The sequence below is a fragment of the Pyricularia pennisetigena genome, chromosome 3, assembly GCF_004337985.1.
Source record: "Pyricularia pennisetigena strain Br36 chromosome 3, whole genome shotgun sequence".
Classification (NCBI taxonomy): Eukaryota; Fungi; Ascomycota; class Sordariomycetes; order Magnaporthales; family Pyriculariaceae; genus Pyricularia; species Pyricularia pennisetigena.
This window is the reverse complement of record NC_043742.1, coordinates 7,267,201-7,287,236: the sequence shown is the minus strand read 5'-3', so window position 1 is coordinate 7,287,236 and position 20,036 is coordinate 7,267,201. Positions and strand designations below refer to the sequence as shown.

General features: G+C 52.5%; 5 protein-coding genes across 5 annotated transcripts; 3 read left to right on the top strand and 2 right to left on the bottom strand.

Moving 5' to 3' along the window:
* Positions 1-1,596: 1,596 nt before the first annotated feature.
* On the top strand, positions 1,597-3,177 carry PpBr36_03730 (uncharacterized protein; the record flags this gene model as incomplete). Its single annotated transcript, XM_029890900.1, has 1 exon — positions 1,597-3,177. One exon carries the CDS (start codon positions 1,597-1,599, stop codon positions 3,175-3,177), a length of 1,581 nt encoding a protein of 526 aa, XP_029753016.1.
* A 616-nt stretch (positions 3,178-3,793) lies between these two features.
* PpBr36_03729 (uncharacterized protein) lies at positions 3,794-4,966 on the top strand (the record flags this gene model as incomplete). Its single annotated transcript, XM_029890899.1, has 2 exons — positions 3,794-4,711; positions 4,823-4,966. 2 exons carry the CDS (start codon positions 3,794-3,796, stop codon positions 4,964-4,966), a joined length of 1,062 nt encoding a protein of 353 aa, XP_029753865.1.
* Positions 4,967-5,474: 508 nt separating this feature from the next.
* On the bottom strand, positions 5,475-7,826 carry PpBr36_03728 (uncharacterized protein; the record flags this gene model as incomplete). Its single annotated transcript, XM_029890898.1, has 2 exons — positions 5,475-7,166; positions 7,761-7,826. 2 exons carry the CDS (start codon positions 7,824-7,826, stop codon positions 5,475-5,477), a joined length of 1,758 nt encoding a protein of 585 aa, XP_029753864.1.
* A 2,030-nt stretch (positions 7,827-9,856) lies between these two features.
* Positions 9,857-11,362, bottom strand: PpBr36_03727 (uncharacterized protein; the record flags this gene model as incomplete). The annotated part of the gene is made up of 1 exon (XM_029890897.1): positions 9,857-11,362. The coding sequence occupies one exon, from the start codon at positions 11,360-11,362 to the stop codon at positions 9,857-9,859; it is 1,506 nt and encodes a 501-aa protein (XP_029753870.1).
* A 2,008-nt stretch (positions 11,363-13,370) lies between these two features.
* Positions 13,371-19,410, top strand: PpBr36_03726 (uncharacterized protein; the record flags this gene model as incomplete). Its single annotated transcript, XM_029890896.1, has 4 exons — positions 13,371-13,430; positions 13,755-13,777; positions 13,915-18,507; positions 18,573-19,410. 4 exons carry the CDS (start codon positions 13,371-13,373, stop codon positions 19,408-19,410), a joined length of 5,514 nt encoding a protein of 1,837 aa, XP_029753869.1.
* Positions 19,411-20,036: the final 626 nt, after the last annotated feature.

Genomic DNA, 20,036 nt, shown 5'->3' with positions numbered 1-20,036 from the left:
TGTTACCCCCTTGATTTTCTCTTCTTTTTTTTTGGCGATTTTCTCAAGGTTTCAATTACTCATTTCTTGACCAGTAGGACAAGTGGGTTCATACGCAACAAACTTGTTGGACTCGGGCTCAACCGACCGGCTCAAGATTCAGTATACACCCAACTCTGCGGTCTTGCTTGTCCTGTTGCGCCACTAGAGAATTGCAGAGGATTGTGGGCGAGAGTTTCCGTACATGTGTACAAGGATCTTCAGGCCAATAATTTATATCACCAAATATGACCCTTCTACTGTAGTTTCAAATGGACATCAAGCTGGGAATCTTATATCGAAGCTTCAGACATCCACTTCTCATCATAACATATAATCTGGTATAACATTTGATCACATTCGCCAGAGCTCACAAAGGACTTGGTTGGGTCGAGGCTCTAGTGTCGCACCACACGATGCACCACAAAACCCAGTACATCAGTCAAAGACTCATATGTCCCTTTTCACCTTGGGCTATTGGGTGCTTATCGCATGTGCATATGTGGCTGAGGGTCTTTGGACCGCATTTTCTATGAGATGGCAGCAAATTCAAAAGATCTCTTGTTGTACGATGAACTCAAGATGCGTCAGGGGGTCTTGTGCTTTACGCGGATCCAGTGAACAGAACCAAAGCCGAGAGTTACTCGATCATCACATGTACCCTTGCACCCCAAGGCAGAACAATCTTTGGCCGGATGCCAAATATCTACCAGGCTCTGTGTTCTTTCAGGTGAGTGAATCTCGGACCATTCTTGGAGCAAGGCTGAAAATTTTCTTTCAGTATCGGGATCGTCCAGCGTACTCGAATAAGAACCGGCTGAACTTCCATCCACTGTTCTGATGACCATCCCATCTTGGACCATAATATTGCGAGGGGCTAGTTTACCGTGGGCAAGAACATATGAGCCATGATTTTGCGTAGCTTCGCTACTCACATTGGAGAAGAACATTTCCATCTCCACAGTGAGAAACAGTCCGGCTTGCTGTCGGGAACCGGGAATACACGACTCGTCAAACGCCTTCTGACCCCCCAAAAATCTCTCTTTCGAAAGAAAGGCTTAGCGAGCGCATCTTGGCGAGATGTCGGCGAAGTTGATAGCCTGTCGGTTTTTTGGGGGGTTTTTTTTTTTTCGTGCAGCTAGTTTCGCCGAGGCAAAGACAATCACCATGAGGGGGACCCGCTCGCTAATATGCCTGTAGCAAGCGCGCGGCAGGCAACGACAGAGCGATATGACTCCCTGCAAGGGTTAGGGTTTGACAGACAGGGCTCAATGCTACCTATCTTCTCATCTCACGCCGAACTCATAATCAAAAGGGATTTGAGCTGTTACTTTGGAGACGAGAAATTGTGCTTACGGACGATATTCTTTTGAGATCCTCTGATATGACAGGTTGTGCCGAGCAACAATGCCTACAAATCCTTGATCTATTCTCATTCAGCTGGTTTTTGATGATCTTTTCCCCCTCCTCTTCCTTTCTTTCTTTTACCTCCTTTTCTCTCACTCATCATTCTCAATACCTTGATGAGTCAAGTCCTGTCCCGGCGCTTTTTGTTCCTATCCGCACTCCTGCTGAATGATGGCGACACACAGTCCCAGAAGCAGTTCCCCACGGGCCAGTGAGACGACGCCGCTCCTGGCTGTTGGAGAGATCTCAACGGCTGCCGATCCAGCCTCGGCATGTGCGATCGCCAGGATCGCCGAAGAAACTGGACAGGCCCCCGCGTCAGACCCAAATCATGACCCAATCAACTCGGCGCGCAATGATCCGGAAGGAGACACGCAAGGAGATCAGGACGAGACCATCCCCAAGGCCCAGGTCTTTTGGCTTTGTGTTGCCCGGACACTCGAACCGATTGCTTTCTTCTCCATCTTCCCCTACATCAACGAGTTCGTGCGCCGCAGCGGTGACGTTCCCGTCGCTCAGGTCGGCTTCTACAGCGGCCTGATCGAGTCTAACTTCTCGCTGGTCCAGGCTATCGTTATGGTCTTCTGGGCGCGCTTGTCAGACCGAATCGGCCGAAAGCCAGTCCTTTTAGCTTCCATGGTCGGCGTCACCGTGTCGACTTCCATGTTTGGTTTTGCTCAAACCATCACACAAATGATCTTGCTTCGAATGCTTGCTGGTGTATTCTCGGGTACACTAGTCACCATCAGGACTTGTCTGGCCGAGTTGAGCACGCCAGGGACGCAAGCTAGAATCTTCAGCTGGTTTGCCTTCTCCGGTAACTTGGGCATCTTTCTGGGACCTCTTATCGGTGGCATATTGGCAGACCCTGTCGGCCAGTATGGGGGCTTATTTGAAAGGGTCCCCTTCTTCTCCCAGTACCCATATGCGCTATCCAGTCTTGCTATTGGTGCCACCAGCGCCGTTTCTACAATTGTGTGCATGTTCAAGGTTAAGGAGACCAAAGGAGCAAGCAAGGTGACATCCTCCGGTACGCAGTCTGCAACCCAGCATTCCATGTCGATTCGGGAGCTTCTGCGCCAGCCTGGGGTCCTCATCGTGCAGTATGTCGGGGCTCATCTCTCACTGCTGGCATTTGCATACACAGCCATCTGCCCACTATGGTGGTGGACTCCCGTCAAGCTTGGTGGCTTTGGCTTCACCTCCTTTCAGATATCATGCATGATGGCGCTCAACGGGATCACGCAGGCTATATGGCTTATCTTTGCCTTCCCTCCCCTACACCGCCGTCTGGGGACCAACGGCGTCATGAGAATGTGCGGCGCCGTCTACCCTCTGTTCTTTGCCATCTCCCCTGTAGCCAACTATTTGCTACGGGCCGGATACACGAGCCTTTTTTGGTCTTTTTACCCGCCGGCACTGATGATTGGGTGCGGCGTTGCCTTGTCCTTTACTGCCAGCCAGCTTGCCGTCAACGAAGTCAACCCCGGCCCCACGGCGCTGGCGACTATCAACGCCATGCAATTGATGACCTCTAGCATAGTTCGTGCCTTCACGCCTGCAGCGGCCAATAGCCTGTTTGCCATTGGGGCCGAGACGCAATTCCTGAACGGCTACGCGATCTGGCTGCTTATGGCCTTGCTAGCAGCAGGATTTGGTATTGCTACGAGGTTTTTGCCGGACTACGAGGCCTTGCGTCTGCAGAGGCTCAAGCGTGAAGCCGAAGCGGGAGGCGCTGCTGTACCTTCTTGAGAATATTTGTGTGTTTTGGCCATGCTGGAAAAAAGGGCAATATTAAACAAAGAGACGATCTCGGGCCTTGCTCTTTCCCGTGCCAAGGGCTTGGTCAAGGTATATTGATGGATATGATTGGAGATGAATCAAGTCTGTTGGGTCAATCAGAGCAGCACAGCATCAACACATCTCCATAGGTGGGTGCATATACATAAAAAAAAAAGCCTCGGGGGTTTGGTTATCATGTTATATCTTTATCTAGAACATATGCTCAAAAGATATAATAAGTAAATACAAACTTCCATGCTTACCATGTGTGATTTACGGTTATTTTTATGTGTAAAAATAACCCCCCATACTTTGGGCGTTGTGTTCCATCTCCATCGTACAGAGTTGGCAGTGCTCGAGTACCCAGTACCTTGGCTTACTCAGTACCCAACTGTAAACCGGGGATGCAAGTCAGCGGATTGCTATCGGGTTTTTCTCCGGATTGGAAGTGGGGTTAATGCCCGAACGGAATAGCTCCCCGAGCACGTCTCAAATCACGACTCAGCCAAACAGGTATCTAGCTTTTGAATATTAGTGTAGTCTTCATTTGTCATATCTCTGGGTCTTGCGTTAGCTTGCTTAATCGATGATTTACCCGCGTCTCTCCTTATTTGCTCGTCGCTGCACTGCTCTGCCGACGTCTATTTCGCCATCCCCCACCCTCTTCGTTACGTCTGAACCCCGCAGTAGCAGCACAAGACATCATCGCAACCACCACCACTACTATTCAGACTCGACTAGTAAACCTACCACTATGTCCTCGGCCGCAGAAGCGACCGCTCGCAATGAGGCTGCCCTCGGTCGCAATCCCCACGGCGACTTCAAGTCCGTCGAGGCTTCGCGCCCACCCTTCGATGGCAACAACGGCTTCCGATACACCCAGACACCCGCGCCGGAATGGAAGTATGGATCCGGTGCAAACACCCCAGCACCCGAGTCGGCTAAGCACATCACAATTGATCCGTATGCACCGGACCGCCCCGCCCGCCTGAACTACAAGCTGCTGATCGGCGCCGTGGTCCCGCGGCCGATTGCCTTCGTGTCGACGGTGGGCGCCGACGGGTCGCACAACCTCGCGCCCTTTAGCTATTTCAACATGATCAACCACGACCCGCCACTGTTTGTGATTGGCTTTGCGTCGGCCGCGTCGGGCGAGACGGCCAAGGATACGGTCCGCCACCTCTCCGAGACGGGCGAGTGCGTCATCAACATTATCAGCGAGAGCTTCGTCGAGGCCGCCAATGCCACGAGCGTCAACGCCCCGCACGGCGTCTCCGAGTGGGATCTCAGCGGCTTGACGCCCGTGCGTGACTGTGAGACCGTCAAGCCGCCGAGGGTGGGTGAGGCCATCTTCAGCGTCGAGGGAAAGGTAGAGAGTCTGCGCGAGTTCAAGAGCAAGAGCACGCCGGGCAAGACTTCTGGCACCATGGCAGTCATTGAAGGGACGAGGTTCTGGGTCAGGGAGGATGCCATCAATGCCGAGAGGGACTTGATTGACCCCAAGGTAAGATACCGTGACTTGCTGTCGCCAGAGGCTTTTTTTTTTTTTTTTTTTTTTTTTCGTCTTATCTAGCTTGGGCGAACTGTGATATTAATTGATGATGCTCTCAAACAGGTACTCCGTCCAATCAGCCGCCTGGGCGGTATCACCTATGGGCGCACCACAGAAGCGTTCGAGTTAACAAGACCAGACTTTGAGAAGGACGTTGGTGGACGAGCGGGTTACGAAAAACTCAAATCCGACGCCGCAACCAAGTGAAATAGATTTACGAGCAAAGAAGGAAACAGAACAATAATTAAGAACTGACCCCAGTAAAACATCGGACATTGGAGTAATGACGGCTGCATCTGGGCTATATTTATATCTTTTTGAGCAGTAAACATGACCTGCTAGCAAGAGATGCAACTGGATCAAAGTCCCAGGTACCTCTCGAAAGCTACTCGCCTAAACGCGTGCATATATACCACACACAGAAGCCTCTCTCTACCTAGCCAACCATTTCCCTGTGCTTTGGCTCATCCAAAGCCAGCAGATCACTGTCGAGTATATGGCGTCTCCTAAAGTAACCAAGCCACCGCAAGACATATTCTAGACTCATCGAACAAGGCGACCAGACTTCGAGAGAAGATAGGACAATACGCAGATCCAGCCCGAGATAAGATAAATTACACGATTGCAGAAGCCACCGAACGCCTCATTAATGAACCAAAAGGGTGGGAACCTGCTAGACAGATATGTTCCCGCAGCGAGATGCCACAGGTTTACGTCACAAGTACAATGCCTCGCCAGCTCGGGATAGTATAAACTCGCAGCCAGTTGGTGCCTCGGCCTCGTGTTCTGCGAGCTCCTGCATGATGATATCCCCTGCGGGAGTGTCGTCATCCATGCGGTCCTTGACGTGGATGAGGACAACTTTAAGGCCTTTCAGCGGCAGCGATGCTGCCTCGGCCGTAGAAGGTATTCTACTCGTGCTTGCGTTCTCCGAACCAGCCTCGGTCTCTCTCAGTGACAACTCAGCAGTTGGCGTGGCTATACGCGGTGAGTCAATCGGATCCCGGTATGCGTTCTGATGTTGAACCCGGTGTATTGCCGCCTCAGGTAAGTCCTCAGCTGACGGAGCCCTGGGAGGCCTGATCGTCCTCGGCGACACCGGGTCTTCCAGTAAGCCCGTGCTCGAGTTTTGTGCCGTTACTCGCCGCCGAAGGCCGCCTGGGGTAGCCACACCACTGTTCAAGACGATACCGTCTTCACCATCTCGCTTCCTCTTTCTGCCATCTCTTGCTATGTTCGCACGCACACGTGAGACCTCGGCCGCCAGAATCGCCAATTCCTCCCTGATGTACCTCGGCGTCATGTGTCCGTACAACCGATCGGATTCCTGACTGTCATCATAGCTGCACTCTATAAATATGGCCGACAGCCTGCCTGTGGCAATCTTGGGAGCCGCTTCGGCCCAGACTATGGCGTTGCGTGGCGTAAAGCTGACGCTGTCAGGCTCGACGTCACCAAAAATGAGAACCTCCCGGCCGGTCGCCAGGTCGCGGATGAAGTACGCGCTGCTGTCATAGACACAGGGTGTATCTATCAGTTGCTGGTGCCCACCAAACATGGCGCTCATGCTGCTGCCTCGGGTTCCCAGACCGGCATGGGGCGTCTGCATCCCAGCGGTCATGTCTCCACGCGCCACTGCCTGCTGCTGCAGAAACAGCGACAAGCTTGGGCCTGCCGAGTTATGGTGCGCTAGTGTCCTGGGACTCATCATCCCAGGCGGGATACTCCCACCCATCCCCACGGCATTCATGGATGAGGACGCGCCATCCATGCTGCCGAAGCGTGTGCTGCTGCTCCCACTGCCCCTGTGGCTGTGTTTTTCCATGCAGTGGCCATGGCTGACGCACCAGACCTTGACCGCCAGCCCATCGCTGATCTCGAGGTAACCCCGCCCATCGCCCTCACCTATGGCAGGCGACCCGCCCTCGACAAGGCGATTGTACGTAACCAGGCCTGCACCATTGTTCTCATCTGTCAAGTTGGGCCAAATTATATTGTTGAAGATGTGGCTCTTGAAGGCCTCTATGGTGTTCGGCAGGCCAGCGAGGCGCTTTGGCCGGGATCCCGGGAGGCCGGCGGTATTTATCACAAAGCCGGCGATGTGGTCGAGGTGAGGATGTGTGATGAGATAAGTATCAACCAAGGTGCGCTGGATGTGCGACGAGTTTGCAGACGGGGTCGCGAAAGGTAATTCCAGTCCCTTGAAGGGCCCTTCCTGTAAGACGTGAGGTAGTGGGAGCTCGCCGTTGGCGAGGCCGGGCGGTTGGGTATCTTCCAAAATCCGTTTGATCGCTGACAGATGCACGCCAGCATCCACAGCTACAATGGAACCCTTGCCCCAACCCGTTGATGTTGACCTTACCAGGAATGCTGTCGTATTCGACTCTTCTGGACCACCGCCTGAGCCCTGTAAAGGAGATGGATACGGTCAGTTGGCTTCGTTGGTGGCACGATAGGAAAGCATTGGGCAAGAGCCAGAGCAGCTGATGATAATGACTTCAGTCAGACCAGCCAAGAAAACCTCAATCCGATTCCTCAATGGCGTCAGTGCCAGACGCAACCGCTGGATATTGCTTTTTTTTTTTTTTTTTGGCAAGTTTGACACTTGAAAGAAACAAAAATGAGACAGGAGAGAAAGAAATGAAACGAGAAAAAAGGAAAGCAAAAGCAGCAGAGAAGCCATCAGAAATTATGAATCAAAAACAAGAGGCATAGCCGGTAAGAGGCCTTAATACTCTTTGTGTATTGTTGTCTACCTATAAGGTAGTAAGTAAACAACAGACAAAGACACCCTTGCTCATACCCCATTCGAAGCAATGCCAGATGAAAAGTGACCAGTCAACTTGAGATATCACACCTGACAAGGCTAGCGACGAAATGTGATACACTTCAAGGTGCCAATCGGCTGGGTGGAGAAACTCACGAGTACGTAAAGCTGGACAGAAAGAGAGCAGAAAAGAAATAAAAGAGGAAATCAAGCTTTTTGGGGGGATAAACTCACCAACACAACAACCTGGATCGCGGCTGAAGGTGCTGTAGTCTCACCTTCCGCGCTGCCCTCGCCCATCGCGATGTCTGGACAAAACGTGCAATCCTAAGTCACCCAAGGTTTATTTGCACGTCCCGTCTCACCTAGGGCTGCTCGCACAGCGCGGAAAATAAGCTTTGAACAATTTGCAAGGAAACGAAATCGTTTACGTGTACGAGTTTGCGCGAGAGATGTTTGATCGCGTCGCGCACGATCGGGTGAGCAGGTAGGAAAAGTGCGCCGGTGAGGTAAAAGTAGGGTAGTAGTAATTTTTCTTTTTTTCCCCAAGTTGAGCTTTCGGTCTCCCTCGAAATGTTAGATGCGTGCGCAAGCCAGTCAGGGATCCAATGAGATCCAACGCGACGCGATGCGATGCGCTGAGATGCGATGCGCTGAGATGCGATGCGATGCGATCTCAAGTGGCGCGCATCGCCAAAGAGCAATAGTTGAGAGCGGCCCAGGCGGCTCGTGTTGGTGAGCCTAATGGCGCTGATTTTAGGCGTGCGCGCGACGAAGCTGGTCAATGTACTGCAGTCGCCAACGTTTCCGAGATCTCATGCAAGGGGACCTGGATTGTCGGATGAATAAGAACAGCCACCCCTCGTCGAAAGGGACGGTTGTTCTTAACGGCCAGGACGCTAAGCACAAAAGGGCCCAAAGTGCACGTCTCTGCAATCTCTGCCTTTGTCTCTGCCTCTCTTTCTTATTCTCTCTCCCATCCAACGGCCAATCCAAGGGTAAACGCCAATGCAGCAGTCTAGACTGCACGGGTCTCAGAACAAAGCTGAACACATCCCTAGGAGCCTTTCAAATCGTAATCGTTTCTTTCCCTTTGTTGGCTTTGTTCTGGAAGCTCGTCACGCGCCAAAGGTGACGTCAGGTCCCCGAGTAACGTACTTTTCGCGCCCGCCGTTTAGTTGCCCAACTGCCCAACTGCCCAACTGACAGATGGAATGAATAATTGAGAGTAGGCAGGTAGGTACTGTGGCTGGGCTTCGGCTGATCAGTGTGGGCCACACAGGTAGCAAATGTTTGGGTAGTTTGAGAAATTTTTTGCGGTTCCCTGCCCGGTTGAGGTCTAATTTGAATTTTGGTAATTGGCTGAGGCGAAGAGATGATCCATTAATGCTACTCTTCCTCAGTCTTTGTTGCATTGAAACTCTTTCCACCAGCCAGACTTACCAAATATCTATCTGTATGACCTGACCGACTGCTCGGTTTTAAAGTGGTCAAGGGTGTATTGCAGGCACGGTACACCAGTCTTGCGGGTCAGCGGCTCCACCAAGGTACCGACTCGGCTACTTCCCAAATAGGGCAATGTACCAAGTAAGTACCGACCCTCCCCCTCTTGCCCCTCAACTTTCTTTTCTTCTCTTAACGGGCTGTCGACGGAGAAGGCCGATCGATGGTAGCCCACAATCAGCCAAGTCCCTTTTTTTTTTTTTTTTTTTTTTTTATCCCTTCCCAGGTGCGGAGCAATAATTTCAACACCCCTCCCAAAATAGCAAGAATTCCCGTGTTGGCTGTGAAAGTGACTTTCAAAGCACGCACGACCTCCATACCGAGGGTACCTACCTGCGATGCGACATCCCAATTGGAATGCTGCTTGCAACCCTTCTCTGGATCCGGGAACTATAAATTGTATGCAGGCATAAACATTGATCCATTAACCAGCCATTCCAGCAAGCCAAAGTTACTTGACACCTTAGATTCTATTCCCTCGGCTGATCCATTCCACCCCACAAGAATCACGGACATGCCGTGGTGCTATGAACACAACTAGTCTAGGCTACTTTCATATTTTCCTAACCGCACCACTACCCTCCCTTCCCTCCTTTTAGACCTGCCTAGACGACCTGTAGCATGGAAATTGGAGCCATACATAGTCACAACCACACCTTGTTATGATTGCTTTTACTATGAAGTCTATTCATTCTCTTTATCCTCCTCCAGTTTCAGTCTAGTGCTTCGAGCAAAGCCTGCATTGCCTCAGACACTATGGTGCTCCCAATCAAACCATACCATGGCCTCAGCACCCTGAGCCCCAGGCCCTAGCGGAGGCCTGCATCCTAGTGAGCATTCAACCCATATTTCTCGTCGTCCTCATCATCATCGTAGTTATTGTCGTTCTCAGGTTGTCCCAACGGCGGTTCGTCACGCAGTCGATGGTCGAACGTTCGTCCCGTTTCACGGACCGGCGACCTTGAGCGGCTCCTGGAACCGCCCCACGAACTCTCTTGGGCCTGGGCCCTGCCGTGGGCCTCCTCTTGTCGCGGGCTGCCAGCCTTCGCCGCCTTGTTTGCGCACCTTAGGCGGATCTTCTCTGCTGGGTTACCCATGTGCTTGGCAAAATCGGCCAACTGGCGTTTTTGACGTCGTCTGTGTTGGAAGGGGAGTTGCGACTCAACCACCCCCTTGGTCATGTACCAATTGAGCGTTTTGTCGCCTTCTATCGGCTCATGGAGACTGTTGTTAAGCCAGCTCTTGGCAAGATCGAACCACTTGATGTAGCGGTTGTATGGGCCAGCCTCACCCGGCACCCCCATGATGTACATCGGGTCTTTGTCCTCCAGGGGAAGAGTATGGGTGTGAACCACCAATCTATTCTGATCATGGAGCTCTACCATTCTGGCAACTCCCAGTGTGGACTCTAGGCAGTAGAGATGCACATACCCGGCGCAGTGAAAAGGGTTAAGCATGCCGCCGTACAAGAAGGGATGCTCGCTGAGGGCAACGCGGAACTCACCGCGGTTGATGGTGTGGTATAAGGCGCGGCATTGGCGAAATCTACACTTGGGCGACAAGAGCTGATTGGGATAGCGATGATTGTGTAGTGTAGGGGTTCTCTGGATGAGAAGCACAAGCTCGGGCTGTGTCAGGTAGTCCAGGAATTCCACTTCGCCAAACTTGTAGACGAGATTGAGCTCCCCCTCACAAGTATAGTGGAAGGCACTGCGACCATGAGCCCACGATGGAGGAGGCCCCGGAAGTCGCCAGTAGAACTCATTAGGGTCATCCCTCAACCCATTTTGGCCACGGCCACGCCTCAATTTGTGGAGGGGACGGCCATGAGGAGGGGGTAGGAGGCTTTGTGCTAGTTCGGCGGACGAGATGGGGCTATTTCTAAGATTGAAAGCAAAGTTCCCATTGCCGAGCTGCACTGGAATCCGGTTTGCAATTTGACTTGTTGCCATGAAGCTGGCAAGTTCATCGTCAATATTCCAGTGCTCAACTGGTTGGAGTTCGAGTGCTGGCAGGGGCTGTGCGATGCGGGTGCGAGACGTACCAAAATCTGAAGTGCCCGCTGGGCCAGTAGCGGCATCAACATCTTGGGCAGCGCCAACGACCATTCCCAGGTCAAGTATGTCCGTTGCGATTTCAGGTTCACTGGCCGTGATCCGAGGTCGGTCCCTGGGGAATGCTATCGGTTGTGTCTGCATGTTTATGGGGATGGAAATTCCCCCATCCCATGCATCCAGAGACGGGTCAATGTCGGAGAATTTGCTATCAGCCTGGTCCACATGATCGAAATCGAAATCATCGCCGACCTCCAAGTCGAAGTGTTGAGAGGACATTGTGTCTTCTGCTATGCTGAATGCCAAAGACTCTTATGGTCGAAACTGGCTGCACGATGATGACTGGCAAATGATGATAGAGCTAAGTACATGGACACCTTGAGTCTTATGTGCACCCACCGTCAAAATCTCAGGGGGATGTTATACGCATTCCCACAAATGAATGAACTGCCGACGCCAACTACTCCAGAGGAGGCGGAAGGCCCAAATTATATACAAAACACAAGGAGCTGGGAACGTTTCAAGACACAAAGGACATTGTATTCGCAAACAAAGGACATCATCGGTAAAGGTCTAGACACAATGAAGCCACACCAATAAACAATAGAGAAGCAACTCAGCGCGCACACCCGTCGGTACTTGCCTATAGAGGTGGATCGGTCAGTCAAGTACCACAAGACAGAAGATCTGAATGACAACAATGGGGGGTTTTTGTTTTTGGAAATCAGGAGAGCTTAGCATTTCATCTACATTATGATTCAGAACAGGTCTGTGAATGCATACTTCTCATCATGTTGATGGGTAGTGGTGAAGGATCAACAATGCCAAACACAACGTACCTATGATAGCATTGCCAGCCAACTGCAGTGGTAGTCAGAGCGAGCTTCCGACATACATTCCGGCGTACATCAAGTCAATTGATGCGAGCCAGGATATTGGTGTGCTTCGAAAAGAGTACAGAGATGATATTGCCGTTCTGAAATACTAGTTTTCATTCGCAAATCGTGCTCGTATCTGAGATTGCTCTCCAGATATTGGGATGTGAGCGAGACATGAAACCAGACCAGAAGAGAATTGAAGTGAAGGAAAAAAAAAAAATTTGTACTCCTAAAGGATTTTCGAAGTGGATACAAGGCGCGTGCGACCCATGGCCCAAGCTTTAAGGCCCGGGCTGGGGTTCTTCAGTGGCGTCCACGAGGCTGGTGAATTAATCCATACTTTGGTTAATGGACCCACCCCGCCCTTGAAATGCGACAGACACCCTACCCCGTACCTAATCAGGGTGCGACTCACTCAACTCCCATATCATCGTGAGGTGAACCGAAGAAGCCGAGGTGAGTTTTATTAAGCTGTTTTGGAGCTGCAAGATGCATATGCTTCTTTTGCACTGTTAATCAAACGTGCCAAACTTTGTGGGCCAATCGCCAGCCAGTGCTGCTTCCTACTAGGTACATCTTTTTTTGCAGACCGGTCAAAGAAGTTTGGCCGCAAACCCCCGGTCATTGTTTATCCTAGTTTCATCTCTCAGCTCCTCCTCGTATTTTGGTACCAGCTGTGCGGGGAATGCATAATCTACAAAACCCAAGAAGGTAGGTTACGTGTAGGTATGTATCTATATAGAGCTAGGTGCATAGAAGTTCGGACAAGATGATTCAGTTAATCGCAGAGGTGCTCATAGAACTAGGTAGGCTAGTTTGATAAGGTAGGCCACTTGCCGTCAACCACGAGGTCAATATGCCCCTGCTTTGATTCTTAGTTCCTGGATTCATCTGGAGCTTTGGATGGCATGCAATCCAACTCCAGAGTGTCCTTGTCCTGGAGCTTGGGCGGATTTGTGCATGCTGGGGAAGCCTGCAGAACAGACTAGTGTGGCAGTAGCAGTAGTCTAGCCCATTGCATCACTCGAGACCCCTCATCACCTCTTTGTTCTGAATAACCGGGTAGGTAATTTAGCTCGGCGATTTTTTGTTCACCCCTACAGCAATCATAAGGTACCCTTCCCTGGCTGCGCACCTATCGGACCCAACTACGTCACGAGATCTGGGCGGGCTATTCACTGGTAACGTCGCCCCATCTTGCCCGCCCACTTGCCCACCTGCCCGCCTCCAGTTTATTTGCTCCCTCCGCAACCACCAGCGACAGCGACGAACGAGCCTCGGACACACATACATATCTACCGCCTCACTTTTGCAGAGCTTAGATCACGCCTGATCAGCGATTGCATTGAATTGACCACCCTTTTATAGGTCAGCAGGCGACGAGTCAAGTCGCCACGGACTGGCCCACCATGGCCGACCGCAATCCCGAATTGCAGGAAAAGCTTGGCGAGTTGGAGCGGGAGCTCGAGGTCAGTCTGATTCCAGGTCCCTTAATCCTCCATCCCGACATTCCAGTCGGAATGCATGCCCAACGCGATTTACTTCCCGCTCGCGCGCTCGCCCCAGACCGTCTCCCGCACATAACACCTTTATCCATGTCCGCGCACCTAGCGTTCGCGCTATCCTGGGCATACCATTTCCGTGTCTACGTGCTTTTCCTTGGGCTACCTGCCAAGATGCCATAGCTCCTGTTCCGACTCTGCGCCATACATGTAGCCAATTCCATGCCGGAACGAAGAATACAATGCCTTGTAACATCCCGCTAACCCATGAGAATGCTTCTCAAACCACAGGAAGGCGATATCACAGCTAAGGGGTGAGTTTGCGACTTCTAGGCCCAAAGCCGAATCGTCCGATGTTATCTCCCAAAGCCCAGTTCCTTCCTATCGGCGTGCAGCCAACAGGGTCGCAAAAGCCTTTCTTCATCTGACTTTCGCCGCCTGTGCTTTGCAGATACCAGAAACGACGGACGCAGTTATTATCCCAGTATCTTGGCCCCGGAACCTTCGTTCCTCCAGAAGCTCGCGGACCCCTCCGCATACATTCGGCAGACGATGCTTCTCAGTCCGGCAATGATGGCCATCGTGCTGCCACCCTAGCTGCCCTCAACTCTTCGAATTCGGACAATCAACCCCACTCTCCGACGAGCGTATCCTCGCCCACGACCGGCCGGCCTCAGTCTCCATTTGGGATGCCATCAGAACAACCGCATCCCGCAAGCTTACTAGCCCCGGGCGGATCTTTCGCTGATCAGAGGCCAGTCATCAGGCCTCGTGATTCACTCTTCCTCGCCCCTGGGCCGAACCAAGGCACCATGGCCGAACCAGCCCGGACGGGTACGATGGTCTCGACCGACTATGCCTTCAATCCGGAACATCAGGCAGGATACGGCGATTCGCAATATATGCAGTACGAGGGCCAGAGCCGCTCGGGTACTCTACTAGACTCTCAAGGGTTTTTCTTGGATTTTGCTGGCCAGCAATCCTATGACCAGGCCAACCCGGGCGAGTACGGTGGCCCTCAAAGGTACTCGACGGGCGACGCATTCTCGCCCACCGCTGCCATGGCGCCGCCGATGTTGACTGCCAATGATTTGCCACCCCCGGACGCCTTAGAGTATCAGATGCCTCTCGACCCTCGGGAGCTTCCTTTTGCCATTCACGATCCCCACGACTCCAATACCCCCATGTCAAAGTTTGACAATATAGCCGCGGTGTTACGACACCGTGGACGTACGACGGCCAAGCTACCGGCGTATTGGGTATTGGATAGTAGAGGCAAGGAGATTGCCTCAATAACTTGGGAAAAACTGGCTTCCCGTGCCGAGAAAGTTGCACAGGTGATTCGTGACAAGAGCTCGCTGTACCGCGGAGACCGCGTGGCACTCATCTACCGCGACACCGAGATAATCGAGTTTGCTATTGCGCTCCTAGGCTGTTTTATTGCAGGCGTCGTGGCGGTTCCGATAAACGAATTCCAGGATCATCAGAAGCTTAATTTGATCCTAACGTCCACGCAGGCGCATCTGGCGCTGACCACCGAAAACAACCTCAAAGCCTTTCAGCGCGACATCACGACCCAGAAATTAACCTGGCCCAAGGGGGTTGAATGGTGGAAGACCAACGAGTTTGGAAGCTACCATCCCAAGAAGAAGGACGATGTTCCTCCTCTTTCGCTTCCAGATCTAGCCTATATCGAATTCTCCCGCTCCCCGACTGGAGATTTCAGGGGGGTTGTGTTAAGTCACCGGACCATCATGCACCAGATGGCTTGCCTAAGCGCCATTGTCTCGACGGTACCTGGGAATGGACCAGCGGACACATTCAGCACCTCGCTAAGAGACAAGAACGGCAGGCTGATCGGAGGTGGCGCCAGCAGCGAGATCCTCCTTTCATATCTGGATCCGAGGCAGGGGATTGGCATGATTCTCGGCGTGCTGTTGACAGTATATGGTGGGCACACTATGGTGTGGCTAGAGAACAAGGCTGTTGATGTCCCTGGCCTTTACGCTCATCTTATCACCAAGTATAAGGCCACCCTTATGATTGCAGATTATCCAGGCCTCAGGCGTGCCGTATACAACTATCAGCAGGATCCTATGACGACGAGAAACTACAAAAAAGGCATGGAGCCAAATTTTCAGACAGTGAAGCTGTGTTTGATCGACACATTGACGGTAGATGGCGAGTTTCACGAGTTGCTCGCTGACAGGTGGCTCAGGCCATTGAGAAACACGCGTGCTAGAGAAGTGGTTGCCCCCATGCTATGCTTGCCTGAACATGGCGGTATGGTCATCAGTGTGCGGGATTGGTTGGGAGGGGAAGAGCGCATGGGCTGTCCGTTGAAACTCGACATGGGAGAAGAGAGTGACAGAGATTCCGAAGACGAGAAGGAGAAGGAAAAGGACGACAAGCCAGCTCCGTCAAACGGTTTTGGCAGTTTGTTAGGGGGCGGGACAACGAGCACAACCGAACAGCGCGCTAAGAACGAGCTGAGCGAGGTTCTTTTGGACAGAGAGGCCTTGAAAAACAACGAGGTCGTCATTGTCGCCATTGGTGAGGAGGCTCGCAAGAAGGCAGGTAACGACCCCAATACTGTCCGGGTCGGAGCATTTGGATACCCGATCCCGGATGCCACTTTGGCTGTCGTCGAACCGGATACGGGCTTGTTGGCGTCGCCTCACGCTATAGGTGAGATCTGGGTCGACTCCCCATCGCTGTCTGGTGGCTTTTGGGCTTTGCCGAAGCACACTGAGCAGATTTTCCATGCGCGCCCGTATAAGTTTGAGCCTGGCGACCCCACACCCACCATGATTGAGCCCGAATTTCTGCGCACGGGTCTGTTGGGAACTGTCATTGAGGGCAAGGTTTTCGTCCTCGGGCTGTACGAGGATCGCATTCGGCAGAAAGTAGAATGGGTCGAACACGGCAACGAGATTGCCGTTGAGCACCGGTACTTCTTTGTCCAGCACATCATTGTCAGCATCATGCGCAATGTGCCCAAGATCTATGCCTGCTCGGCTTTTGACGTCTTTGTGAACGAAGAGCATCTCCCAGTGGTTGTACTCGAGTCCGCGGCAGCGTCTACGGCGCCGGCTACGGCTGGCGGTCCGCCACGACAGATAGACAAGGCGCTCCTCGACTCGCTGGCGGAACGGTGCATGGACGTGCTGCTACAAGAGCATCACCTGAGGGTCTATTGCGTGTTGACGACCGCTCCAAATTCACTCCCTCGCGTGATGAAGAACGGTCGCAGAGAAATTGGCAACATGCTTTGTCGCAGAGACTTTGACTCCGGTCAGCTCCCGTCGGCTCATGTCAAGTTTGGGGTTGAACATGCAGTCCTCAACCTCCCTATTGGAGTTGATCCTATAGGTGGAATCTGGTCACATCTCGCCTCAATGGCTCGACAAGATCTCCTGATGCACAACGACAAACAATACTCCGGAATCGACCGCAGAGAAGTGGTTATTGATGATCGAACCTCTACACCCCTTAACAACTTTTCATGCATCACTGATCTTATTCAGTGGCGAGTCGCCCGTCAGGGCGACGAGCTGTCATATTGCACTGTCGATGGTCGCGGCAAAGAGGGCAAGGGCGTCACATGGAGGAAGTTCGATACCAAGGTGGCTTCCGTGGCTATGTATCTGAAGAACAAGGTCAAGATCCGGGCGGGTGACCACGTGGTGCTAATGTACACGCATTCTGAGGATTTTGTCTTTTCGGTGCACGCCTGCGTCAATCTGGGTGCCATCGTCATACCAATACCCCCGATGGACCAGAACAGGTTACCCGAGGATGTTCCTGCTTTTCTGCACCTGGTCAATGACTACGGTGTCAAGGCCGTTCTTGTCAACCAAGACGTCGATCATCTCCTCAAGATGAAGCCAGTTTCGCAGCATATAAAACAATCTGCACAGGTCCTGCGGGTGACAGTCCCCGGCATTTACAACACATCACGCCCACCGAAGCAGAATAGTGGGCTGAGAGAGCTTGGAATCACCATGGATCCCACTTGGGTGCAGCCCGGTTATCCTGTCATTATCTGGACGTATTGGACACCAGATCAGCGTCGATTGGCTGTCCAGCTGGGCCATGATACGATCATGGGGATGTGCAAGGTACAGAAAGAAACTTGTCAAATGACGAGCTCTAGGCCTGTCCTAGGCTGTGTCAGAAGTACCACGGGCTTGGGTTTCATCCACACGTGCTTGATGGGCATATACATTGGAACTCCCACCTACCTGCTGTCGCCAGTCGAGTTTGCCCAAAACCCAATCTCGCTGTTCCACATTCTCTCGAGATACAAGATCAAGGACACATATGCGACGCCACAGATGCTGGACCATGCGATTGCAACTATGCCAGCAAAAGGTTTTGCACTCCATGAGCTGAAGAACATGATGATATCTTCAGACGGGCGTCCCCGTGCCGATGTCTTCCAGAAAGTGAGGCTACATTTCGCCGCAGTCAGCCTTGATCGCACCGCCATCAACACAGTGTACTCGCATGTGCTCAACCCTATGATTGCTTCACGGTCATACATGTGTATCGAGCCCATTGAGCTCTGGCTTGACACAAGAGCACTCAGACGCGGTCTTATCATACCCACAGATCCGGAGGCCGACCCGAGAGCGCTACTGGTCCAAGACTCAGGAATGGTGCCGGTATCGACGCAGATAGCCATCGTCAATCCGGAAAGCCGCTTACTCTGCAATGATGGTGAGTATGGTGAAATTTGGGTCGATTCAGAGGCTTGTGTAAAGTCATTCTATGGATCCAAGGATGCATTCGACGCCGAACGCTTTGATGGTAGGACTCTGGATGGGGACCCAGGCATCCGCTACGTGAGGACGGGCGATTTGGGCTTTCTTTACAACGTCAGCAGACCTATTGGACCTGGCGGTGCCCAGGTTGATATGCAGGTTCTCTTCGTGCTTGGAAACATTGGAGAGACATTTGAAATCAATGGGTTGAGTCACTTTCCTATGGACATCGAAAATACCGTTGAGCGCTGCCACCGCGCAATTGTTCCCCAAGGCTGGTACGTATTTGTCGTAAATTGTCTGACGAAATTTATGCTTTGTGCTAACTCAATCGATTTTATAGTGCCGTATTTCAAGCCGGAGGCCTCGTTGTGGTCCTTGTAGAGGTTGCCAGGAAGTCATTCCTTACCTCGCTCGTCCCGGTCATCGTGAACTCAATCCTAAATGAGCACCAAATCGTCGTTGACATTGTCGCCTTTGTTACCCGTGGGGCTTTCCCCCGTTCTCGTCTTGGCGAGAAGCAACGCGGCAAGATTCTCGCAGGCTGGGTCTCGAGGAAAATGGCTACAATCGCTCAGTGGGCTATCCGCGACATGGATGCAGGCGCTCTCCAGGATCCGGGTCCAGTTGACCACTCGCCAGCCGCTAACGCTGCCACAGCAGAGCTCAACCGTGCAAGTATAGGCAGTCATCGGTCATCTGGTGGCGGCACTGCTCTACCCGGGGGCACATCCAGCCTCAGAAATGTAGAGGCAGCGCCACAGATCCTGGAGCAGCGCGAGCTGGAGCACCGAATGGACAGCGAAAGGGGCTCCGCCGGCGCGGGCTTCTCATCTAAGACTCATGTGAGCGAGTTGCCTGCGAACTCAACATCTGGGAACGGCTATGGTTACGCCGTGAGCGAGAACCGCAGTTCAGGGGTGCCGTTATCGGAAACATCACCGAGCAAAGCGCGTGGCGATAGTCGTGGCAATGGCTACGATATCCCCAATATAGGTTCTCTCGATCTGGGCGACTCAGAATCGCCCATGAGGCAGACGCAGGATGGCGCAGCCACCTCGTCGCAGCTACGGCTTTCCGGTGTGGATGGACGTGATCCACTTGACAATGACGATGATTGGCGCAACGACGCCATCATGCATATGAACTTGGCAAGTAACCTGCAGAGGAGGGACGGATAGGATCTGCACTCTCCTTTATCACGGTTCCCTGGCGTGGATGGTCGGGAGTGGCTGGAAGAGTACTGTGGAGGAAATGTGTAGGGCTAGTGGAGCAAGCAAGAGCTCTGACATACAAGCTGCTGGTGCCAGTGTCACTTCAGACATGCTACGGAAGGCCCGGGACTATCCACTCAGAGACGGCCAGCTCAAACAGAGAAGGAACTCAAGGGCTCTGAAGATGAGGGTAAAGTGAGGAGGTATCCCAATGGCGACTTGCGACTGCCCTTCTGACAACAGTTCCAACATCAGGCAGGTTTACAAGTACGGGTATAGGGAAAAAGGCAAGGAGTCGGACCGAGTGAAGGCTCTAAGCGCAGTCGGCGTTTGGATCACAGTTGTTCGCCCTAGCTGTTGCTCAAACATGGAAACTCGATGCACTCCTCCCTGATCCTAATATCGCGGCAAGGGATCGGAATCCTCTGGGGAGAGCAAAGTGTCGCGGTTATCAAGCTTTGTGCCTCAGCACGGAACCAACTGATAACGTTTGGCCAGTTAACGATGGCATCCGCCACGGTATGCCAAGGAACGCTAGGATGGGACAACAGTCATGACGGCCAATCAATGCCCAGCTGCTCCATGTTAGTCAC